Source organism: Ovis canadensis, chromosome 19 (genome assembly GCF_042477335.2).
Source record: "Ovis canadensis isolate MfBH-ARS-UI-01 breed Bighorn chromosome 19, ARS-UI_OviCan_v2, whole genome shotgun sequence".
NCBI classification, from domain to species: Eukaryota; Metazoa; Chordata; class Mammalia; order Artiodactyla; family Bovidae; genus Ovis; species Ovis canadensis.
Genome location: NC_091263.1, coordinates 68833871 through 68855047, shown reverse-complemented (window position 1 = coordinate 68855047; position 21177 = coordinate 68833871). Strand labels below are relative to the sequence as shown.

General features: G+C 51.2%; 2 protein-coding genes across 10 annotated transcripts in view; one reads left to right on the top strand and one right to left on the bottom strand.

Annotated features, from left to right (window-relative positions):
* Positions 1-2250: 2250 nt before the first annotated feature.
* Positions 2251-5753, top strand: TMEM42 (transmembrane protein 42). 6 transcript variants are annotated; one of them, XM_069562283.1, is made up of 3 exons: positions 2251-2512; positions 4364-4510; positions 5095-5753. In XM_069562283.1, the coding sequence occupies exons 1-3, from the start codon at positions 2321-2323 to the stop codon at positions 5233-5235; spliced, it is 480 nt and encodes a 159-aa protein (XP_069418384.1). In that variant the 5' UTR covers positions 2251-2320; the 3' UTR covers positions 5236-5753. The 6 variants fall into 6 exon arrangements, 3 of the variants coding, with proteins under 3 accessions (XP_069418384.1, XP_069418382.1, XP_069418383.1); XM_069562281.1 differs by having other exon boundaries at positions 2253-2512; positions 5190-5753; XR_011250990.1 differs by having other exon boundaries at positions 2281-2738; positions 5190-5753.
* Positions 5754-12726: 6973 nt separating this feature from the next.
* Positions 12727-21177, bottom strand: part of ZDHHC3 (zinc finger DHHC-type palmitoyltransferase 3) — a 60072-nt gene continuing 51621 nt past the window's right edge. For all 4 annotated transcript variants that reach the window (XM_069560893.1, XM_069560895.1, XM_069560894.1 and 1 more), the window contains one exon: positions 12727-15186. In XM_069560893.1, coding sequence (XP_069416994.1) covers positions 14923-15186 — 264 coding nt within the window. In that variant the 3' untranslated portion in view covers positions 12727-14922. The remainder of the gene's footprint in view (positions 15187-21177) is intronic.

Here is a 21177-nt window from a genome sequence, read left to right as displayed (position 1 = left end):
AAGCTTTGGAGCAAGGTAGTTTGCTTTCACTTATTCTTTGACATGCTATTTTTTGCTTCAGTCAAATTATGCTTCAGATGGGTTTGAAAACATGTGTGTGTACATATATACACATATATATTTTATATGTAGCTTTATAAAGATCTGAAACTGTTTAAAGTGTCATGGCATTCTAAAAGGTAATATATAAGCTCTATGTCAATAACATATAACAATTACTATTGATGCATCTTGAAAATGTGTGTCTGTGTGTGTGTGTGTGTGTGTGTGTGTGTGTGTGTGTGTGATTCTGTTTGCCAAGAAAGAAAGAAGAAAGTGAAGTCGCTCAGTCGTGTCCAACTCTTTGCAACCCTATGGGCTATAGCCTACCAGGCTCCTCCATCCATGGGATTTTCCAGGCAAGAGTACTGGAGTGGGTTGCCATTTAGGGATCAAACCCATGCTCCCCGCATTGGTGCATTCAAAGTGTGGAGTCTTAACCACTGGACCGCCAGGGAAGCACCAAGAAAGTTAATATCCCCCTTTAAAACAAGACTGTCATCATGTAGGTACATCTTCAATAAATTTGTGGTCTATTAAAATACCATTCTATAGGAATACCAAAAAGGAAGCCTTGATGATGCACTGCCTACTTTTGGACACTTTTCTTCTTTCCTTTATTAAGCTTCCTTAAAAGGGAGAGTGATGGGTTCAGGGGGCTGGCTTAATATCAATATATGGGAGTCAAGTGATATAAGGGTGCTGACTGAATCAATGGGGTCCCTGATTTGTGGTGACTGACTTAGCGATAGGAGTTATGTCATCCACAGGGCCAGCTGGATCGGTGGGAGGGCCCCCCCATCTTACAGGGGACGGCAGCCTTGCAGGTGAGAGAAGGCGGTGGACTAGGGAAGCTGGTAATACACAGGCTTGCGTCTTCTCAGCTATTTAAGTTCCCTAGGTCTGCCACAATGAACTGGCACAAACCAGGTGGCTTAACACAACCAATTCACATTCTCTCACAGTTCTGGAGACTAGAAGTCTAAAATCCAGGTGCTGTCAAGGCTCACGCCTCCAGAGTACAAACTGTTCTATGCCTCTCTTACCTTGTGGTGTTGCTGGCAACCCTTGTGTTTCTCTGCTTGTAGATACAGTGTTCCAATCTCTGCCTTTGTGGTCACAGGGCATTGTGCCCTGTGTCTTCCTCTTCTCTAAAGACACTAGTCAGATTAGAGCCCATCCTAATGACCTCATCTTAATTTGATTACAGTTGACCAATTTCCAAATATATTCACATTCACAGGAGCTGGGGATTAGGCATGAGACTCAAGAGATGTGGGTTGGATCCCTGGGTGCAGAAGATTCTCCTGGAGTAGGGAATGGCAACCCACTCCAGTATTCTGGCCTGGAGAATCCCATGGACAGAGGAGCCTGGCTGGAACAGCCTATGGGACCTCGAAGAGCTGGACACAATTGAGCAACTAAGCACATATATCTTTTCAAAATTAAATTAATTATTTTTGTCCCTGTCACATGGCATGCCAGTGTTAGTTTCCCAGCCAGGAATCAAGCCTGTGCCCCCCATGCTGTGGAAGCAGAGTCTTAACCACTAGACCGCCAGGAAATTCCCAACGACAGTTTGTTTTCAGAGAAATGTACTACTTCTTAAGGGAAAACATTTTAGCAGTATTTAAGTGTATGGGAAAGGGGAAGTAATGTCAGTCCTGATTATCTCGGTGGGGTGATGATGGATAACATTTTCTTCTAATTATACTTTCTAAATTTCCTCCAGTGTGCATGTAACCATCTGGGCCATCTGCCAGAAGCCCTAACCTCCCTCCTCAGCCCTCAACTCCAACTCCGCTTTCTTAGTGACCCTGCAGATCTCTAGCGCCCTCTGCCATTGCATCTCTCCATTTTGTGCTTCTAGGAGGTGCAGGTCAGTCTCCTGGGGGTTTTGTTAAAAATGTAGATTCTGATTCAGTGGGTGTGGGGCAGGGCCTGGGATTCGGCATTTTAAACAATTCTTAGGGGAAACTGATGCTGGACCCCACCAAGTAACAGGGGTTGAAACTGCTGAGTCACGAAGAGTTGTTCTACAACAGCGACCACAGTCAGCCTTGGATATATCGGTCCAGGAGTGCTCGCGCGAAAGCCTAAACCTAACGCGGGAAATCGGCCACCGCCAGAAGATTGCGGCGGCCCCACCCCTCGAGGCCATCGCGGAGCCGCAATTGGCCACCCCACTCACGTGGTGCGGCGCTCACGTGAGGCCGCCGTCCAATCGCCGCGCCTCCGACCCAGCCGCTGGCTGACACCCCGAGAGGCGGCTGCGAGCGCCATGGCGGGAAGACCGCTGCCCGGAGGCGGCGGGGTGTGCGCCGCCGCCTACCCTAACACCTCTGCCGGATTCCCCCCGCACCTCCAGGCCGGCGCGATGCGGCGCCGCTTCTGGGGCGTGTTCAACTGCCTGTGCGCCGGCGCGTTCGGGGCCTTGGCCGCCGCCTCCGCCAAGCTGGCCTTCGGCAGAGAGGTCGAGCCGGGGGCGCTGCTGCGGTGGGCCGGCGGGAGGGGCCAGGCGGAGGAGGGGCGCTGCGGAGCTCCGGGGCGGGGCGGGGCTGGCGGCGCTGGGGCCGTCCGACCCCCGCGGGTCTGTTTTGGGGGGTGTGTTGGGGGGCCCATCCGTAGCCGGGCGCTGCAGAACAGCGGGGGCAGAAGAGCATACTTCGACTCGGAATCACGCCCAGCCCTCGTCCAATGTAGGTGGTAAGAGACGTCGGGGACTGAGGCCTGTTCCCTTGCCAGGGACCCCAAAAATCTGTCCTCCGACTGGGCTAGTTCACTCTCGGGGAAGACGCACACCTCCTCCATCCACTCTCTACCTCTCATTTTAAGCCCTTTGTGCCTGAGCATTTCTCTCCACGTGACTCTTAAGGTGAGAAGCCTGTTGCCCAACTCCGTCCTTAACGGGTGTTTTGACTGGTCAACCCACCTGCCAGGAAACTTGGGAATTTGGGATGTCCTATAAAAGGAAGACTGAGACAACCGTTCTGGATATTTCCCCAATGCTGAGAACTCTTGAACTGTCTCCCCACATCTGCTAAGGTGTTCTCTCCCATCTCAAGTCAGATAGGCCAGCTTCTGCTTGGTAAAGAGTTTTCATCGCAGCCGCTGCAACTCAGGGTTAGTCCCCAGCTGAGACAGTAGACAGGCTGGTTCTTTAGGTTTAAGCCTGTTAAGGGCTAATCCAGTGAGCACTGCCATGCTTGAGGTTGGTATCCTGGCGTGTGTAATTCTCATTGGACTGAGTGGTCCAAAGTAAGATGAGTGACCGTGAGCCATGAGGTTTTCTTGTTTTCTCAGTTGCGCAGCAGACCTTCATAAGCCTTTACATAAGTAGGCTGCCACTGGCACATAATGGTGCTTCTGTGTAAATTATACAGAGACACTCCTTCCTCAAGACACCATATATTGCGCTGCTGGAAAACTGTTAGGAGAAAGAAGAGGAGGTGTAGATGGGTGCCATCCCCAAGGGAAGGGGCTCTCTGAAGGCAGGTTAATAACTCAAAACCAAGTAAGGGGTCTGCACGTCCTTTGTGTTGGAGGCTTCTAAAGACCCTCTGTTCTCTCAGTAGTCTCCTGAAACGAATGAGTGAAATTTGCATGTTCTCCAAGTGATGCCTGGGATCACTAGCGACACTCCCAGGTGTGGTTTCCCATGTTGTGTCCTAGTTCAGAGCATGGAGTGCCACTGCCTGGGCCTGAATCCTGGTGGCTCCCCCAAGCTGTGGCCCTTCAGGCAGGTTCCTTAATGCCTCAGGTTCCTTATGTGTAAAATGAAGTTAAGGAATAAATAAAAATGTGCTTGTAACACTTAGCCCAGGGCCTGCTACCGAGTAAAAAGCTCAAGAATGCCCGGTGGGACCGGGCTGAGTGGCTTATAGGCTGCATAGAACAGCAGGGAGACCACCAATTCCTGTGTTACCTGATTCTGGCATGTGAGGACTCTGCTCCTCATTTACGCAGACTGGGGGTAACTACTTGGCCCACTGAGACTGACCTTACCCCACCGCACTGGTCACTGTGGGGCCGTAACAGACTGCTGTTCAATAGAAGACAACTGGATATGAATTAGCACTTCTGCCCAAGGTCACATGGCTAGTATAATGGCCAAATAAATGTCTTCTCTGAGTTTGCTTCACCTGTTAAATGAGCATGCTACCGGCTGAGGGTTAAGTAAGTTCTATGCAGGAAAGCTCAGGATCCCCAGGCTGTGGTGGCCTGGCTGCCCAGCAGGTACCGTGACCCTGGGTGGCTGTAAGGGTGGCTGCTGGTCAAGCTTGTCCAGGGCTGACCGTGGCTGCAGTGACCCTTTCTCCTGCAGGTGAACGTGGGCTTCTGCGTCTTAGGCATTATTATGATGGCTACCACCAATTCTCTGATGTGGACGTTCTTTAGCCGGGGCCTCAGTTTGTCCATGTCTTCAGCCATTGCATCTGTCACAGTGACTTTTTCAAACATCCTCAACTCGGTGAGTAGCCTGAGTCTATGGTTCCTCTGTCCCAAACCTGGGTTCTGGGTGGGTTGTCCTTGGGCAACACCCTGCTTTCCCACCTAGGAGAAGGGACCAGAACCGAAGCAGAGGTTGGGCGGTATCTTGACTTCCTGTGGCTTCTCCTCCAACCTCAAACTTGGTGACCTTCTCAAGTTAGATGGTGAGGAAGTCCAGCCGTCAAAAGCCTACTTGTTTGCTGTTCCACAAGGATCTGTGAACTCAGGCAGGAGACATGGAGGGTGGAAGTTCTTCCCTCCTAGTGGGGCTGAGCCAGTCAGCGTGCAGTCCGTGCAGGGCGGGCGTGCTGGGCCAGCTGTGTGTAGGGCCTGGCTTCTGGCCTCTCTCGTCCCCTTTGCTGGCCCAGTGCCGTGAGGAGGTACCCGCCCCACTTCTACAGATGAGACTTGTTGAAGGTCACAGCTGGGTTTCAGGCCCAAGACTTCCAGCTCCAGACCCTTCTTCCTGCCCTGGGAGGCACTGGGCCACAGGGGAGTCAGGTGGTGCCCACCCACCCTGCAGGCTCATGTCCACCCGGCCTCACAGCTGTCTCTGTCCCACAGGCCTTCCTGGGTTTTGTGTTGTATGGAGAGTGCCAGGAGGTCTTGTGGTGGGGTGGAGTGTTCCTCATCCTCTGTGGACTCACCCTGATCCACAGGGAGCTCCCACCGCCCAGGAAGCCCCTTCCACACAAGCAGCGGTAGCACCAGCTGGCCAAGCAGACCCGCTGGAAAGACAGTCATGGCGGCTCAGGCTCGTGCTGGCGCGTGGGGACCGCAGCTCAGAGCGATCTGGATGCGCAGCCTTCCGACCCCGGGCCACAGGAGGATGCTGCCCAGGGAAGTGGGCCCGTGACCAAGAAGCTTTGTGTGTGGACAGCTCCAGCTTCTGGCAGGGGAAGTACACCTCGGCAGTGTTCTGCCCGAAGCCACCTCCTCCATCCGTCTGCGCTGTGCTGTTGATTCTCATGTTCTCTGGCCCACCCGGCAAGCCTGGGCAGGTGCAGGAGACCCTGGGGTTGGTCAGCTTCCTGTATGGACTTGAGACCACACTGTAACTGCAGTCCTGTTGCCTAACGAAGGCCAGTCACGGGATTTTGGAATCAGGACTGGTTGGGCTTTTGGCTTCACATCGATGTTACCAGACCATCAGCCTCATGCTTCTGTATTAAAGCAAGAGAAGAAAAAATAGATTAATAAACGCTTGTTTTTGTAAGTTTAAACTGCCAAGTGTGTGATCTCGATTCTGTCCTGATTTTTTTCCTTTCCTCATTTTTTTTGGAGTAAGCAACTGGGGTGAGCTACAGTTCTCGGAGGGGAGTTGAAATCCCATCCTCAGTTCTAGGCCTTGGGCCTTGGCTGCTCTCTGCCTGCCAGTTCCTTCCTGACTCTGCCCAGGCAAGTGTTCTTCAAATTCAGGAGCATACCTGTGCATATCTCTTATAATATTTTATGTTATGTTATGACTGCACCACTTGGCCTCTGGGATTTTAGTTCCCTGAGCAGGGATTGAACCCTGGTCCTTGGCAGTGAGAGCACAGAGTCCTAACCACTGGACCCCCACCCCCCCACCCCGCCCCTGCCACCACCACCCCCGCTGCCAGGGAAGTTGCTGTCTTGTCAGTTTTGAGTCCTGAAGTTGCCGTCTTGCCATTTTTGAGTCCTGATTGGACAGTCCCCCACCTGCCAGAAATCCGCACACAAGCTGAAAAGTCATAGGCTGATGGTCTCACAAGAGCACTTAGCAACTATCGCTAACTTTGGTTTAAGAGCAACTTTGCCTTTTAAAACCCTAACAGTGGGTCTCCATCTGTCATCTCTCTCCTGAGGCTCCAAGAGGCAGAAGTTACAGCAAACATCATCCATTATGCAAACTGGTTTTGTTTTTTAATACTCAGAGGATTTAAATTCCAACTCGCCCACTGGTGGCGAAAAACAAGGAAGTTGTATCCTGCCAACACTTTCCTCACAGCTTACCCTTATCGGGATGGTTCCCCAGCATTTATGATATGACATTACAAGCAGCTGACATTTCAGTCTTTTCCACCCACTCAGGTGCAATAACTACAGCAAACAAAAGCATTAAAAAATAACAGTTATGGCTGAGGTATGGCTTCCTGCAGTCGCAGCACTGCTCTGACCTCGTGAACCCACCCGTGTGAGGGTGCTGCGTCACTGCAGGGCCTCAAGGAGGCGGTGGGCGGGGAGGATGCTCCAGTGCTCAGGGCACGTGGACTCTGTGCCCTGAATTCCCTTCCTGGGGCAGAAACGAATGGCCACAAAATTGGTGGCTAAACCAACAGAAACGTATTCTCTCACAGTTTTGGGGCTGGAAGCCTAAAATCAAGGCGTGGTCACGGCCAGGTCCTCTTGGGAGGCTCCTTGGAGCGTCCTTCCATGGCTCTTGCGGTTTCTCAAGGCTCTTGAGTGTCCCCTGGCTGTCTCCATTACTTCGCTCTGCTCTGTCAGCCAGCATCTCAGCGTGTGCCGCCTCACACTCCCTGACGCACCTCAACTCCTCCCCATTGCATTTCAGAAAGGACAAAGTTCGTTGGAGTAAACAAGTAAATGAGGTCATGCAAATATCCTGGTCCTCATGAAAATCATTCCTGTCCTTCCCCGCCGTGCCCCCCCCCCAACAATTTACTCTCCACTGACAGCTCATGCTGGGGCTTCCCAGGTGGCTCAGTGGTAAAGAACCCACCTGCCAATGCAGGAAATGCGGGTTCAGTCCCTGGGTCAGGAAGATCCCCTGGAGAAGGGCGTGGCAACTCACTCCAGTATCCTTGCCTGGAGGATCCCATGGACAGAGAAGCCCGGCGGGCTACAGTGCACAGGGTCGCAAAGAGTCGGACACGACTGAGTGTGCCTGCATGACTCATGTCTGAACCAGCCTCTGATGGTTTCACAGTCATTTCCCAACTTCAGCTCTCCCTCCACGCTTACCTGCTGGGCCCTGGTATTCTGTAACCAAAGCCCTTCCTTCACCCCAGTCTATCATCTGTCTGTCTGATCTATCAATCATCTATCCATCTATGAAACAATCTCTCTGCGTGAGCTCAAGGATCTCATTTGTCCCCAGCGGTTTACGATTGTTCCTGTTCTTCATTATGTTTGTGCTAGGACTGTCCCACATCTGCCCGTGGAAGTCCTGCACAGCTGGCTCAGGAAGTGAACATCTCTTTGATTCCTGTCTAAACTCTTGCCTCCCACGTCTGACCTCCCAACCCTTACTGTTCCAAACCTCTCGAGGATACCTTGCAGGACCCCACCTCCTACCACCAGGCCATGTAGCTTCCTCCTGAGACTGGTCTGCCTGTGTCCAAGGGTGGACGATAACCCCCATGTGCACGTGTGTCCCTGCTTCAGAGGACTTGGTTTTCATGGTTTGTGAGTTAACACATGAACATTTCCTAAGTAGCTTGATAGTTAGAAGGAATCTATGCACAGAGAAAATGGGGGCCAAAGAGACTACTAGTCCAGAAACGGGTCCATCACAGTCATGAATCAGGGGTGCTAAAAGTAGCATTGGAAGTCTTTGATGATGGCAAAGATTTTGTCTCAAATACCTACTGTAACCAGTGGTTTGTGGGTAGCCAGGGCAGTTGAGAATGGGCAGAAAGTCCTAGAGCTGGTGATGTCTCCATGGACTCAGGATGGGAGCCTGGAGAATGCAGTCAATTATTATTTCATCTTGAGCTCAGCTGCTTGTTTTCCAGAGAGAGGAAGAGACTTATGCAAAGTGACCCAGTTCTGTCCAACCCGATTTCATCTAATTCTGTGCTTGATGTTAACTCGTTTGCGGAAACGGTAGTAAATGACCACATCCCTTCTCTCTAGCTCTTTGGCAGCATCTGAAGAGACTGTGTCCTTGGATTCCAATACCTACTTGGACTGCCTGTGTTTGATGATGAACCAATCATCAAAGCTTTCATCGTTGCAGAAATTTTAGAGTTCAAAGAAATGACCGCCTCTCAGGAATTTGTATCTTTCCGGTACGCTAAGCTCCCAGTAGAGGTGAGCCACTAGAGGCAGACAGGGATCCTGCCTGGAGCTCAGTCTTGGCTTGGAGTGGGTCCCTAAGACCCCTGGGGGGTGCCCTGGTTGGCTTATTCTTCAGGCCAGGTGTATTCCTAAGAAAAATAACACCTTGCTTTTCCAAATTAGAATTTCTGAAGAAGTGATGCATCAATAGGCAATTTTTTTTTTAAAGTTTTTGCTCAACTGAATCTTTAACGTTTTAATTTTTGGAATAAGTAATTATTTTCATGTAGTACAAAATTCTAAAGATGCAAAAGTTACAGTGAAAAGCTTCTTAGCAACTCTTTCCTGCAGGTGTGCACCTCCTGCCCTTCCCACACCCCCCACCCCAACCCACCCCCAAAGGCAGTGAGGCGTCTTTCATGATTTAAGCGTCAAGAGTTTCTCTTGCGGAATTTCACTCTCCACCCTCACCTAAGTGGCTTAGCAGAAAACTTCTCCCACCTCCTGAGAGGAGTTGGGAAAAACACATGTGTCTCCAGGCAGTCATGTCTCAGGATGTTTGAGGTTCCTTGTAAATAGTAGGTGCTGCAGCTCTCTTTGGCTAGCTGAGACTGTGTAGGAGCTTGAGTGCTGCACTTCTGGATCTTCTGGTCTTTCAGAATAAGCTAGAGGAGCATGCATGTTTTTCTACAGTGTGAAGGTCTTCTGTAGTCATTCAAGTTGTAAAACTCAGTGTGTGGATCAGACTCAGCAAGTTGGAGGTTGAACTTGTTTTCAGCTAGTCGGTTTATACCCAGTGCTCCCAATGGCAGAAATACTACTGACATCCCCGCCCGGCCCTGGCATCGTGTTCCAGCCCTGACGGCTGCCCCTGACTCTCCAGCCTGGGTCTCATCATTAGTAATCGTCTAAAGCTCCTAGGTACTTCTCAGCAGGACGCCCATGTGCCCTGCTCAGGACCAGGCAGGACCCTTCAAAAAGGCTGAGCTGAGGCTGGGACTCCCGGCTTCTCACACAGCGCCCCTCCCCTCCCGCAGCACTTCCCGCCAACTGTATGGCTGTGTGTCTGAATTTTCCAGGACAGTGAAGCCAGGGAAGACCATCAGATTCCACATACAAGGCATCCCAACAAAAACTGGACTCAAGAAACTTCTCATCAAGTTTAGTTCCAATAAGGTGAAAGAGGTTCCTGCTGAGAAGGCTGTTCTCAACACCAACAAGACTTTGCCTGATGCCCCGGAAGGAGGTGGCAGCTGTGACGGGTTCTGAGCCTTGGTTGAACATTTCAGCATTTCTTGCCTAGGGATTTTTGTTTAGTCACTCAGTGGTGTCTGACTCTTTGCGACCCCATGAACTCTAGCACCCCAGGCTTCCCTGTCCTTCACCATCTCCTGGAGTTTGCACAAACTCATGTCCATTGCATTGGTGATGCCATCCAACCATCTCATCCTCTGTCATCCCCTTCTCCTCCCACCTTCAATCTTTCCCAGCATCAAGGTCTTTTCCAATGAGTCAGCTCTTTGCATCAGGTGGCCAAAGTATTGGAGCTTCAGCATCAGCCCTTCCAATGAATATTCAGGGTTGATTTCCTTTGGGATTGACTGGTTTGATCTCCTTCCTATCCAAGGGAATCTCAAGAGTCTTCTCCAGCACCATAGTTTGAAAGCATCAATTCTTTGGTGCCCTTCTTTATGGTCCAACTCTCACATCTGTACATGACTACTGGAAAAACTGTAGCTTTGACTATACGGACCTTTGTCAGCAAAGTGATGTCTCTGCTTTTTAATATGCTGTCTACGTTTGTCATAGCTTTTCTTCCAAGGAAACCTTAGATATTAGCTTTCAGATAATTAGATTTTATTACTCATTAGATTTCAGATGATCAGGTTTGATTACTCATATGAGGGCAGATTCAAGAGCTAGCTGGGGGAAAGATACCATTCAAAGGCCAACCAACTACAGCAACACAACCACTGGGTCAGGTCACACGGAATCACAGGGTCACCTTGTTGACAGTAGAAATGCCCAGCCTGGGTTCCAGAGCCCTGCCCTGCCACCTTGAGTTTTGGACCATGGCTGTCTGTGATCAGAACCAAAGGCGTCCACAGCCCCAGAGGCCCTCCCTGGACCCCAGGCTATCAGAAGCCCAGAGCTGCTGCCCACTCGCCCCGTGAGAAATCCCAGTGCACATCAGCCCTGGAAGCAGCAGCTGACCGGAGCCTTCTGCCCACCCTGGCTGGGCCTGCTGAAGATATCTTCTCTCTCCGCTGTGTTTGCCTGAAGTCCGATGACTTCTGCCCCATGCCTCACTCCCACCTTTCCTTCCTCCCCAAGGGGACCTGAGGGCCAGCAGGGGGACAGGGCCTTTCCTATAGACCCCAGCACACACCAAGCCCGGGCCCAAACCAGACGCAGGACTGAGGACCACGTGCTATCTGCTTGCCTTTGACTTTTGACAACTTCAGGCAACTTGAAACTGTGACACCTGAAACCAAAATTCATGACCCCTGCCTGCCTGTGCTTCCCCACGGCTGGTGGGCCTTCGAGGCACCTGCAGCGCAGGGGCCATTTCCAGTCTTCCACGTGGAAGAAGCCCCAGCCCCCTGGTGATGGTGGTGGGTGAGCCAGTGGTCCCACCTACTTGATCATGGTAAGTTAAAATCAGAAAACTTCAAGGGGGCTGACACGGGGTATGGGGAGGGACGGGGGAAGATGGTGAATGGCTCCACCCCTCCTGGTGCAGGAGCCTGCCTACCTGTTCCCTCCAAACAGCCTCTGAACCTTCTTCAAGAAAGCCACAGGCTCCTCACCTTGTTCTTATCCAGATGTTTCACTCTCACTCTTAACACCCCAAACATCCCCCTCCGCACCCCAGCTCCTCATGCCAGCAGGCCCATCCCAGGCCCCTGCCCAGCTGAGCAGGGTCAGCCCTGCGTCCCCCAATGCCTCCAGACCTGAGCTTCCCTTTTCAAGAACGCCTGCCTTTGTGAACCACCTTGGACATGGCCCTAGACCGGTCAGTGAATTTGCTGATCCTGTTGCTTCAGTTCCTCCCTCTCATGGTCAAGGAGGTTAAAATCTATTGCCCTGTACCTCCCATTCACTCCTTGACCCCCAGGGATAAAGCTGCCTTAGTGACCACATGGGTCACTCAGGGTGCAAAAGCAGGCAGGCCAGCCCGAAGGGCCCTGATTTGAACCAACTCCAGGAAAAGAAGGGGGTTAAAGAAGGGTGGCCCATCCTGACCTTTGGGGTAAAGAAGAATCCCAAGGAGTGCCCCCATGAAGGTTCCCATCTAGCCCCCCACCTCATCTGACTAATGCTAGTGGCCCCGTATGGTGGGCTGGGAAGCAGAGCTGTGGGCAGGAGCACAGGGACCCGGAGAGATGGCCTCGGCCTGCTAACAGGCTCTCGGCCACAGGGAGGTGGCCCAGCCTGGGAGGGAGAACCCCCTTCCCTTGGGCAGGGGTCTCTCCCTTCCTGGGGGGTGGGTTGGTCATCCCAGAAGGAGGCACCTCTTTGTGCCAACACAAAGCCCTTGTGTTACCTGCAGCTCTTCTCTGGGTGCTGCCCTCCAGAGACTTGCTCAGATGATCAGTGCACATTTAACTAAATCCCAATGCCTTCGAGATGACCATGTGGTCCTCCAGGTCACTTTTCTCTTTCTGTGAACAAGCTTCTTAGTGTCTTATGCTGGGACCATGTGGGAACCTGGAGAGCCGTCTGATCCTCCGAACTTCCCAGGTCAAGGGACTGTCTCTTTCTGGGGTCAGGCTTCTTTGTTCTGGACCCCGTTGGGGACACCTGCTCCTCCCTCTAAGGCCATAACCCCAACTGGACACACTCTGGCAGAGGTACCATGTAGCACCGTGTGGGCTGAATGAGAGATATTTTATGTGAAATTTGCAGGAAATTCAGAGGTGGAGGCCTGGGCTCTAGAGAGTCAAGGACCTTCAGTTCTGGGCACTCTTGGCCCAAATGTCCACAGTAGATGCTCCATTAATGCTTGGTGCATAAAAGGTGAGTTTTCTTCCTGCTGGAAATACCACGGGGAGAAAATCCCAAGACAAGGGTGTAGCTATGTGACACTTGCCTCCTAGGCCACAAATGGGAGAGAAGAGGCTTAGAGATGTCCTCAAAGTGACCTGAGAGGCAGGACGCCGCCCAGGAGTCTAGACTGGGAGCTCCATGAAGACACGAGACTCTGGCAGCTGAGGTGGACCAGAGAGCTTTTTATTCAAACAAAGAGGTGGAGGCTTGTGCCTGGCCTCCCTCCCTGCAGCCCTCAGCTTGTGCTGACATCAGGCGCCTGGTGGTCAGTTGGGGGTTAAGCAGAATATCACACTGGCGACAGCCACCATGGAGAGAAGGCCACTGTAGTTGCTGGTGTGAGGCTACGAGTCTTAGGGTTGGGCAGGTGATTCCCACACGGCCCAGGTGCCCCTCCTGGGACACGGTGTGATATGTCTAGTGTGGAGGGAGATGGGCTCAGTGAGGAGAGGGGTCGGGTCTGGGTCCTACTCTATGTGGGTAAAAGGCCTCGGCATCCAGCAATCTGAAAGCAGAAGTGGCTTTGGGCCTGGTGGGTACCTCTGCTTTCAGGCCATGACGGCCACAGGAAGACCAGTTTCAAGCCTGTCATGCAGGGACATTTCTCAGGGGCCCTGTGGTTCAGCACATGCCTTTGACCTGGGGCTTGGACTCAGCGGAGACCCCTGAAGCTGCCCGCAAACAGTGACCAGTGACCCCTATCTCCTAACCACGGCCTCCTGGGGACTCCAGGGGTTGGGATGGCTTTCCTTCCCCAGCGTGGAGTCTCTTGGGTGTACAGTCCATCAAGCCTGTGCCTTGGATGCTTTTTTGGGTAAGGATAAAAACTAGCAGGCCTCTGTAGCCACACCCTGGCTAGATGGTGAGTTAACAGGCTTCAGAGCCCCCCAGAGTCCTTTATGTGGCCGTTAATAAATATTAAAGCTGATACGAACCCAGAAAAGAGGCCTACGGCCTGGGTGTGGAAGGCCCCATGCCCTGCCAACTGCTCTATCAACGCCAGAGTCCTGCTGTCGCCCTCTTGTGAGACATTAGAGCTGGGATGAGGAAAGAAGCGGCCCCTCTGCAAGAAAACCCAGAGCCTGGCAGGTTACTGGGGGTGGACGGCAGTGTCTCTCTGACAATTGCCACCTTTATGGAATGCCCAAGGGTGCCCTCCCAGAACTAGGCCACTGCCTGGCCCTCCTTTCTTACCCACGATCATCACGGGGCACCAACCCTCTGCTGGACTCTGTGAAGATGCTGCTTCAGCTGCTATGAGAACGGGGATTGTGAACCCAGGACACGCTGCTCAGACCTTCAGGAATGATCATGGACACTTCAGGCTTCACATGGGATGAGCAGGGTCCCGGTTCAGCCTGGCAGTGTAGGAGGTCTGTATGTGTGACAGAGGGCCTTCCTGCTTCTTAATTGGCAGGCCCCTGGCCACCATCCATGGTTTGAGAGAGACGCCCCAAGAAAGGACACTGTCTTGGGAGAACAGGCCTAAGACTCTCAGGCCAGATTTTCTGGTCAGATCTGCCCATGTGGGTAGTTAGACTCTTTACAGGAGGGACAGTTAAATGCAGCTCTCACGGGGGAGGTCAGAATTCCAGGAGCTCTACATAGGTTGTCCCTCTGCCCCTCCACAGGGAGTGGACAGATTCTTAGCCCCAGGACAAGGCACCTCGAGCGGACTGAGGCTTCTGGTGTCTGTGGAACGCAAGCTCAGTTTGGGTGCTGCTGTCACAACTTAGGCTCATGCCCAGCCGTGCATGGACCACATGTGTGGGGCCCTCTCTCAAGCCAAGCTGGAGCCCGGAGGTAGCCAAGGCCGCCATGGCTGTCTCCTAGTGAGGCAGGCATGGGGGTTGGGGCGGGTAGCCCTTTCTGGGGAGCAGCCAGGATCCTTGCCGCCTGCCCAGGCCCATCTCTGCTGATGCTGGGGTCCCCCCCGGGTTCCCAAGGCCAGCCCTGCTCCGTCCTTCCGTCACCGCCTCACGGCCTTAGTTCTCAAATGCCAAGAGCCTGGGCCCCAACCTTCTCAAGAGAAGACAGACACCCCAAGAAAGGACAGAGGCAAGTTCTTTTCTGCCCCTGGGCTGCCCTGTTCGGAGATTCCTTTTCTGGATGAGGCTGTGCAGGCTGAGAAGCGCGCCCAGCCTCGGAGGATGGTTCCTGACAATCCCTCACGGGGTGGGGAGCTCAGAGCAGGTCTCTCGTCTGCCTCCATCATGCTGCGTCCCCCCACGCCTGACCTGGCCCGGCGTGGGGAGAGGGCCGGGGGCCGGAGGTCAGGAGCGGGAGGGGAGCGCGCGGGGTGCCCAGGCGCCCGGCCTGCCGCCAGCGAGGCCCGGTGCCGGCCCCCGGCCCGCAGCGTCACTCATCGACCACCTCCGCGAAGTCCTCGTCCTTCGGCTCCTCCGACGGCTCCTCCGTCGTCGTCTCCGTGTTCTCCGTGTCCGACACCGAGGACACCTGTCGCACCCAGTCTCTGTCGCTGAGCGGCTTTGGGTGACGCGGTCCAGAGAAGGGGTTGAACCAGTTCAGGGAAAAGTCCCCGCCGAAGGTCTCTTTGACCGACTTCCAGCTGCCCCTGCGTTCCCTGCGCTGCTGCTTCTTTCGTTGGAGGCTCTCGATGCCCTGCGGGGAGAATGGGATACAGAGGGTCAGCGTGCTTGGGCCCCGCACGGCAGCGCGCGGCCGCCCAGGGCTGGGGGCTCCTCAGAGGGCGGGGAGGGGCGCCGGGGCGGGGGGCGGGTTCCTCAGAGGGCGGGGGGTGGGGGTGGGCGCCGGGGGTGGGTTCTCCTCAGAGGGCGGGGAGGGACGCCGGGGCGGGGGGAGGGGGGCTCTCCTCAGAGGGCGGGGCGGGGCGCGGGCGGGGCGCGGGCGGGCGGGGGCGGGGCGCGGGCGGGCGGGGGCGGGGCGCGGGCGGGTGGGGGCGGGGCGCGGGCGGGGCGCTCCTCAGAGGGCGGGGCGGGGCGCCGAGCAGCACACCGAGCAGGGCCTGCCTTTCCTACCCCTGCCCGCCCTTTCCTTCCACAGGATCAAGGGTTCCCAAGATGGCTGCTGCACAGCGACCAGGCTTCCCGGTGACAAACGACCAAGGGGTAACCCTTCAGGCCTCTCCTGAGACCACCTGGAAAGATGACCCTTCTCCGAGAATCCTGGGCCACTCCCCCCTCTGACAGCAGGCGCAGGGACACCGGCCTGAAGCGGGATGCTCCTCAGAAGGGGAGGGGTTAAGGGGAGCGCAGGGGACACAGGACGGGTGAGGGGAGGAGGCAGCCGCGTGCACAGCGAGCAGCGGGCAGCCGGAGGGCACGCGGGGCCGCTCTGCGGGGGGGCGAGGGCCGGCCGGGCCTGCACATGCGGTGGACACGCCCTGAGGCCTCTCCCGAGCTGCCCACTCACCTGCCGCTGGGTGTCCGTGCGCCAGGCCACAGAGAGGGTGTTGGGGAGGGGGGAGAAGCCACAGGAGTTAAAGGCACAGCCAGGCCAGGCCCACAACACCCTCTACCCCCACCGGGGTGTGCCCCGCTCCATCTCTTCTTGCCCCAGGGATTCTGCCAGGGGCAAAAGTCGGGCACCCGTCCTGCCCACGGACAGTGCTTTCCACCGCGGAAGGACCTCTTAGTACCCAGTTCTAGATTTTCTCTTCCAGGTGAGATCCTTACCGAACCGGCCCAGTCCTCTCTGTTGTGCAGGAGACACTGACACACACGTACTGACAGATCGGGCTATGCCTGAGTCACTTCCTCTCCAGCACTCTTAGTTAATAGTATCGTATCAGTTAATGGTCTTCTATCAATAAAGTTGCAAGTTTCTATATCTGTATTATGGTTTTATAAAATGTCTACATCTGGAAAGACTGACTGAAAGGCATATGGGAGCTCTTTGTACTATTTTTACCATTTTCTTGATTAAATCTGAAACGATATCTCAGTAGAAAGGTAAAAAAATCTGAGACACCATGATTTAGGCAATATAGTCTTGAATGCAGAATTACAATAATGAGAACTCAATCAAAATATCCAATAATGATGGCTAAGTAAATTTTCTATATGTTTTTCTATAAGCAGAACACTAATACAGTTCATAAAAGTAGCATCAATAAGGGCTTAATTTCCAAAATGTACAAACAGCTCACTCATACAACTCAATGACAAAAAAAACAAACGATGCAGTTGAGAAATGGACAGAAGGCCTAAACAGACATTTCTCCAAAGAAGATATACAGATAGCCAATAGGCATATGAGAAGATGCTCATTATTGCCAATTATTGAGAAATGCAACTCAAAACTAGAATGAGGTGCCACCTCACATGGGCCAGAATGACCATCATCAAAAAGCCTACAAATAATAAATGTTGTAGAGAGTGTGGAGAAAAGGGAACCCTCCTACACTGCTGGCGGGAATGTAAATTGCTGCAGCTGCTATGGAAAACAGTATGGAGGTTCCTCAAAAAACTAAAAAGAGAGTTGCCATATGACCCAGCAATCCCACTCCTGGACATATACCCAGACAAAACTATAATTTGAAAACATACATGCACCCCTATATTTAGAGAAGCACTATTTACAATAGCCAAGACATGGAAACAGCCTGAAGGTCCATCAGCAGATGAATGGATAAAGACGATGTGGTGTACACACACACGATGGGCTATCACTCAGCCATAGAAAAGAATGAAATAATTCTATTTGCAACTACATGCATGGACCTGGAGATGATCATACGAAAGGGACGTAAGTCATACAGTGGCAAATACTCTATGGTATCACTGACATATGGAATCTACAATACAATACAAATGAATGTATCTACAAAACAGAAACAGACTCCCAGAGGAGACTTGGGGTTGCCAAGGGAAAGGAAAGGTGAGTGAGGGAAGAACTGGAACGTTGGGATTAGTAGACACAAACTATTATGTACAGAATAGATAAATAAGGTCCCACTGTACGGCAGAGGGAACTGTATTCAATTTCCTGTGATAAACCATAATGGAGAAGAATGTGAAAAAGGTCATACATCTGTACTGACATAACTGAATCACCCTGCTGTACAGGGAAATTAATGCAACGCTGTAAATCAACTATGCTTCAGTAAAAACTCTAAACAAGTGGCATCGATACAGGTTTATACACACTGCAAATCCCTGTCCATGTGGTGACAAGGAAAGAAAGCAAAGTTGCATGTGACATCATCTTAGGATCTGGGGTTTGGGAATGAGATTTTAGATTTATTTCTGTTTCAAGTTTTCACCCATGAACAGGTGTGACTTTTATAATGAGAACGAGAAAGCTGTGTCAGGAAATGGACCATGTAGACACAACTCTTGAGGGAGGCTCATGTGGGTCTGGGGCACAGGAGGCCATGATAGTCACGATCGGGTCCCTCACCAGGCCTCCCTCCTTAGCAGGATCAGTGATGGCCAGCTGAGGGACTTGCTCTAGGGATCCCGCATTCCTTCCTGAGTGATCAGTTGCAGCCTGTTGAGAGAGGAGGGGTTGGAGCATGGCTATGTGGCTGGCCAGGCTACACAGGGGACATCCAGAAATGCCAGAATGGGGGGTCTGCACTGACTGGGCTCACTCAAAGCTATCACTGTGGATCCTCACACCCCCCTGAGAGGAGGTGGGTGTTAGTACTGACAGTTGGCATAGAAGACACAGGTGCTGGGAGGCTGTGACAGCGGCCGAAGCTAGTCCTGCTGGTTGTGCTTCAGAACCAGGACGGGAACTGGTGCGCCCTCTGCGTTTTCAATCCTACCACAAATCTTCACTCAAAGGCAGGGAAAAGCTGGAGAGGAAAATGAAGCAAAAGAGCCCACAGAACAACACAAACAGATGGAAAGAAATACCGTGTTCTTATATTAGAAGAATTAATATTGTTAAAATGACCATACTATGCAAGGCAATCTGTGGATTCAATGAAATCCCTATCAAAATACCAATGGCATTTTTCAAATTTTTTCACAAAAAATTTTAAATTTATATGGAAACACAAAAAGATCCTGAATAGCCAAAGCAATCTTGAGAACAAGAGCTGGAGGAATCAGGCCCCTTGACTTCAGATTATACTACAAAGCTATAGTAATCAAAACAGTATGGAACAAGCATAAAAACAAACAAATCAATGGAACAGAATACAGAGCCCAGGAATAAAGCCCACACATTTTTGGTAAATTAATCTAACACAAAGGAGGTAAGAATATACAGAGGAGAAAAGACAGTCTCTTCAATAAGTGGTGCTGGAAAAACTGGACAGCCACCTGTAAAATAATGAAATTAGAACATTCTCTAACACCATATACAAAAACAAACTCAAAATAAAGAGCTAAATGTAAGACCAGAAATCATAAAACTCCTACAGGAAAACATAGAATACTCCTTGATACAAACTGTAGCAATATTTTCTGGATCTGTCTCCTAGAGCAAAGGAAAAAAAGCAAAAATAAACAAGTAGGATCTAATTAAACTTAAGAGCTTTTGCACACCAAAGAAAACCACTGACAAAATGAAGACAGCCTACAGAATGGGAGAAAGTATTTGCAAATGATATGACCAAAAAAGGGTTAATATTAAAAATATATAAACAGCTCTTACAACTCAACATCAAAAACAAACAACTTGCTTAAAAAACTGGCAGACTTGAATAGTTCCCCAAAGATAACATGCAGATGGCCAATAGGCATGTGAAGAGATTCTCAATGTCATTAATCATCTGGGAAATGCAAGTCAAAACCACAGTGAGCAACTTCCCTGGTGGTTCAGTGGTTAAGAATCTGCCTTCCAATGCAAGGGATGCAGGTTCAATCCCTGGTCAGGGAACTAAGATCCCACATGCCTCAGAGCAACTAAGTGCTGCAACTACTGAGGCTGCATGCTCTGGAGCTTGCAAGCCTACAACTAGAGAGAAGCCTTCATGCCACAGCAAAGATCCCACGTGCCCCAACAAAGACCGGACACAGCCCCCAAAAATCCCCAACAAGGAGATGTCACCTCTCACCTGTAAGAGTGGCTATTGTCAAAAACAATGCAAATAAGTGTTAGCAAGGATGTGGAGAGACAGGAACACTTGTGCACTGTTGGTAGGAATGTAAATTAGTGCAATCACTGTGGAAAACATTATGGAGGTTTCTTAAAAAAACTAAAAATAGAACTACCATATGACCCAGCAATTCCACTCCTGGGGATATATCTGAAAGAAACAAAAACCCTGATTTCAAAAGATACTGCAATATTCACAGTAGCACTATTTACGATAACCAAGACATGGAAGCAACCTAAGTATCTACAGCTGACGAATGGATAAAGAAATAGTGGTGTGTGTATATGTATACAATGGAATACTACTCAGCCATAAAAGAATTTTTTCCTTTTGCAACAACATGGATGGACTCTAAGTTGAAATAACTGAATTCACTAAGTCAGATAAGTCAGAGAAAGAAAAATAATGTATGATATCACCTCTATGTGGAATCTTAAAAAAACAAACAAACAAAAAACCCAAGCTAGTGAGAATACCAAAAAAAAAAGAAACAGACTCGTAGATACAGAGGACAAATTAGTGGTTATCCATGGGGAGAGGGGACGGAGAAGGCAATGGCACCCCATTCCAGTACTCTTGCCTGGAAAATCCCATGGACGGCGGACCCTGGAAGGCTGAAATCCACGGGGTCGCTGAGGGGTGGGACACAACTGAGCGACTTCACTTTCACTTTTTCACTTTCATGCATTGGAGAAGGAAATGGCCACCCACTCCAGTATTCTTGCCTGGAGAATCCCAGGGACGAAGGGGGCCTGGTGGGTTGCCGTCTATGGGGTCGCACAGAGTCGGACACGACTGAAGTGACTTAGCAGCATCATGGGGAGAGGGGAAGGGAGAGGAGCAATACAGGGGTAAGTTATTAAGAGGTACAAAATACTGTATATAAAATAAGCTACAAGGATATATTATACAACACAGGGAATATAGCCAGGATTTTGTAATAACTATAAATGGAGTATAACCTTTAAAATTTTTGAATCACTATATTTTAACATATAATACCATACATCAACTATTCTTCAATGAAATTTTTTTAATTAAAAATAAAAAGAAGGGGACTTCCCTGGTGGCCCATTGATTAAGGATCTGCCTGCCAACAAAGGGGACACAGTTTCAATCCCTGGTCCGGGAAGATCCCACATGTCATGGGCCGTGTGCCACAACTACTGAGCACACGTGTCTAGAGCCCACAACGAAGAGTAGCCCCAACTCTCCATAACTAGAGACAGCCTGCGCACAGCAATGAAGACCCAGTGCAGCCAAAGAGTAAACAAACAAGTTAAAAAATAAAAATAAAAAGAGAGCCCACAGAACGATACTCAACCTCCTCAGCAAGCTTGAAAAAATGTTCCAGACAGAGCCTGGCCTGCCCACCAGACAAACTTCCTCAGAAGTGAAGTGGACAAACATCCACGAGTGCCTGTCTGAAGAGGAGAAAATACTCCAAATGAATCTGATGCAAAAGAAAGGCAGAGGGGGGCTTCCCTGGCGGTCCAGGTGTTAAGACTGTGCTTTCACTGCAGGAGGCACGGGTTTGATCCCTGGTGGGGAACTAAGATCCCACATGCCACACGATGGCC

What these genes read in the sequence shown, in the direction of transcription:
- TMEM42 (XM_069562281.1), top strand. Translation starts at nt 2,321, where the DNA reads ATGGCGGGAAGACCGCTGCCCGGAGGCGGCGGGGTGTGCGCCGCCGCC. An exon ending in AGCTGGCCTTCGGCAGAGAG is followed by an intron (nt 2,513 to 4,363) that starts GTCGAGCCGGGG and finishes TTTCTCCTGCAG; the next exon opens with GTGAACGTGGGCTTCTGCGT. An exon ending in TTTCAAACATCCTCAACTCG is followed by an intron (nt 4,511 to 5,189) that starts GTGAGTAGCCTG and finishes CCTGATCCACAG; the next exon opens with GGAGCTCCCACCGCCCAGGA.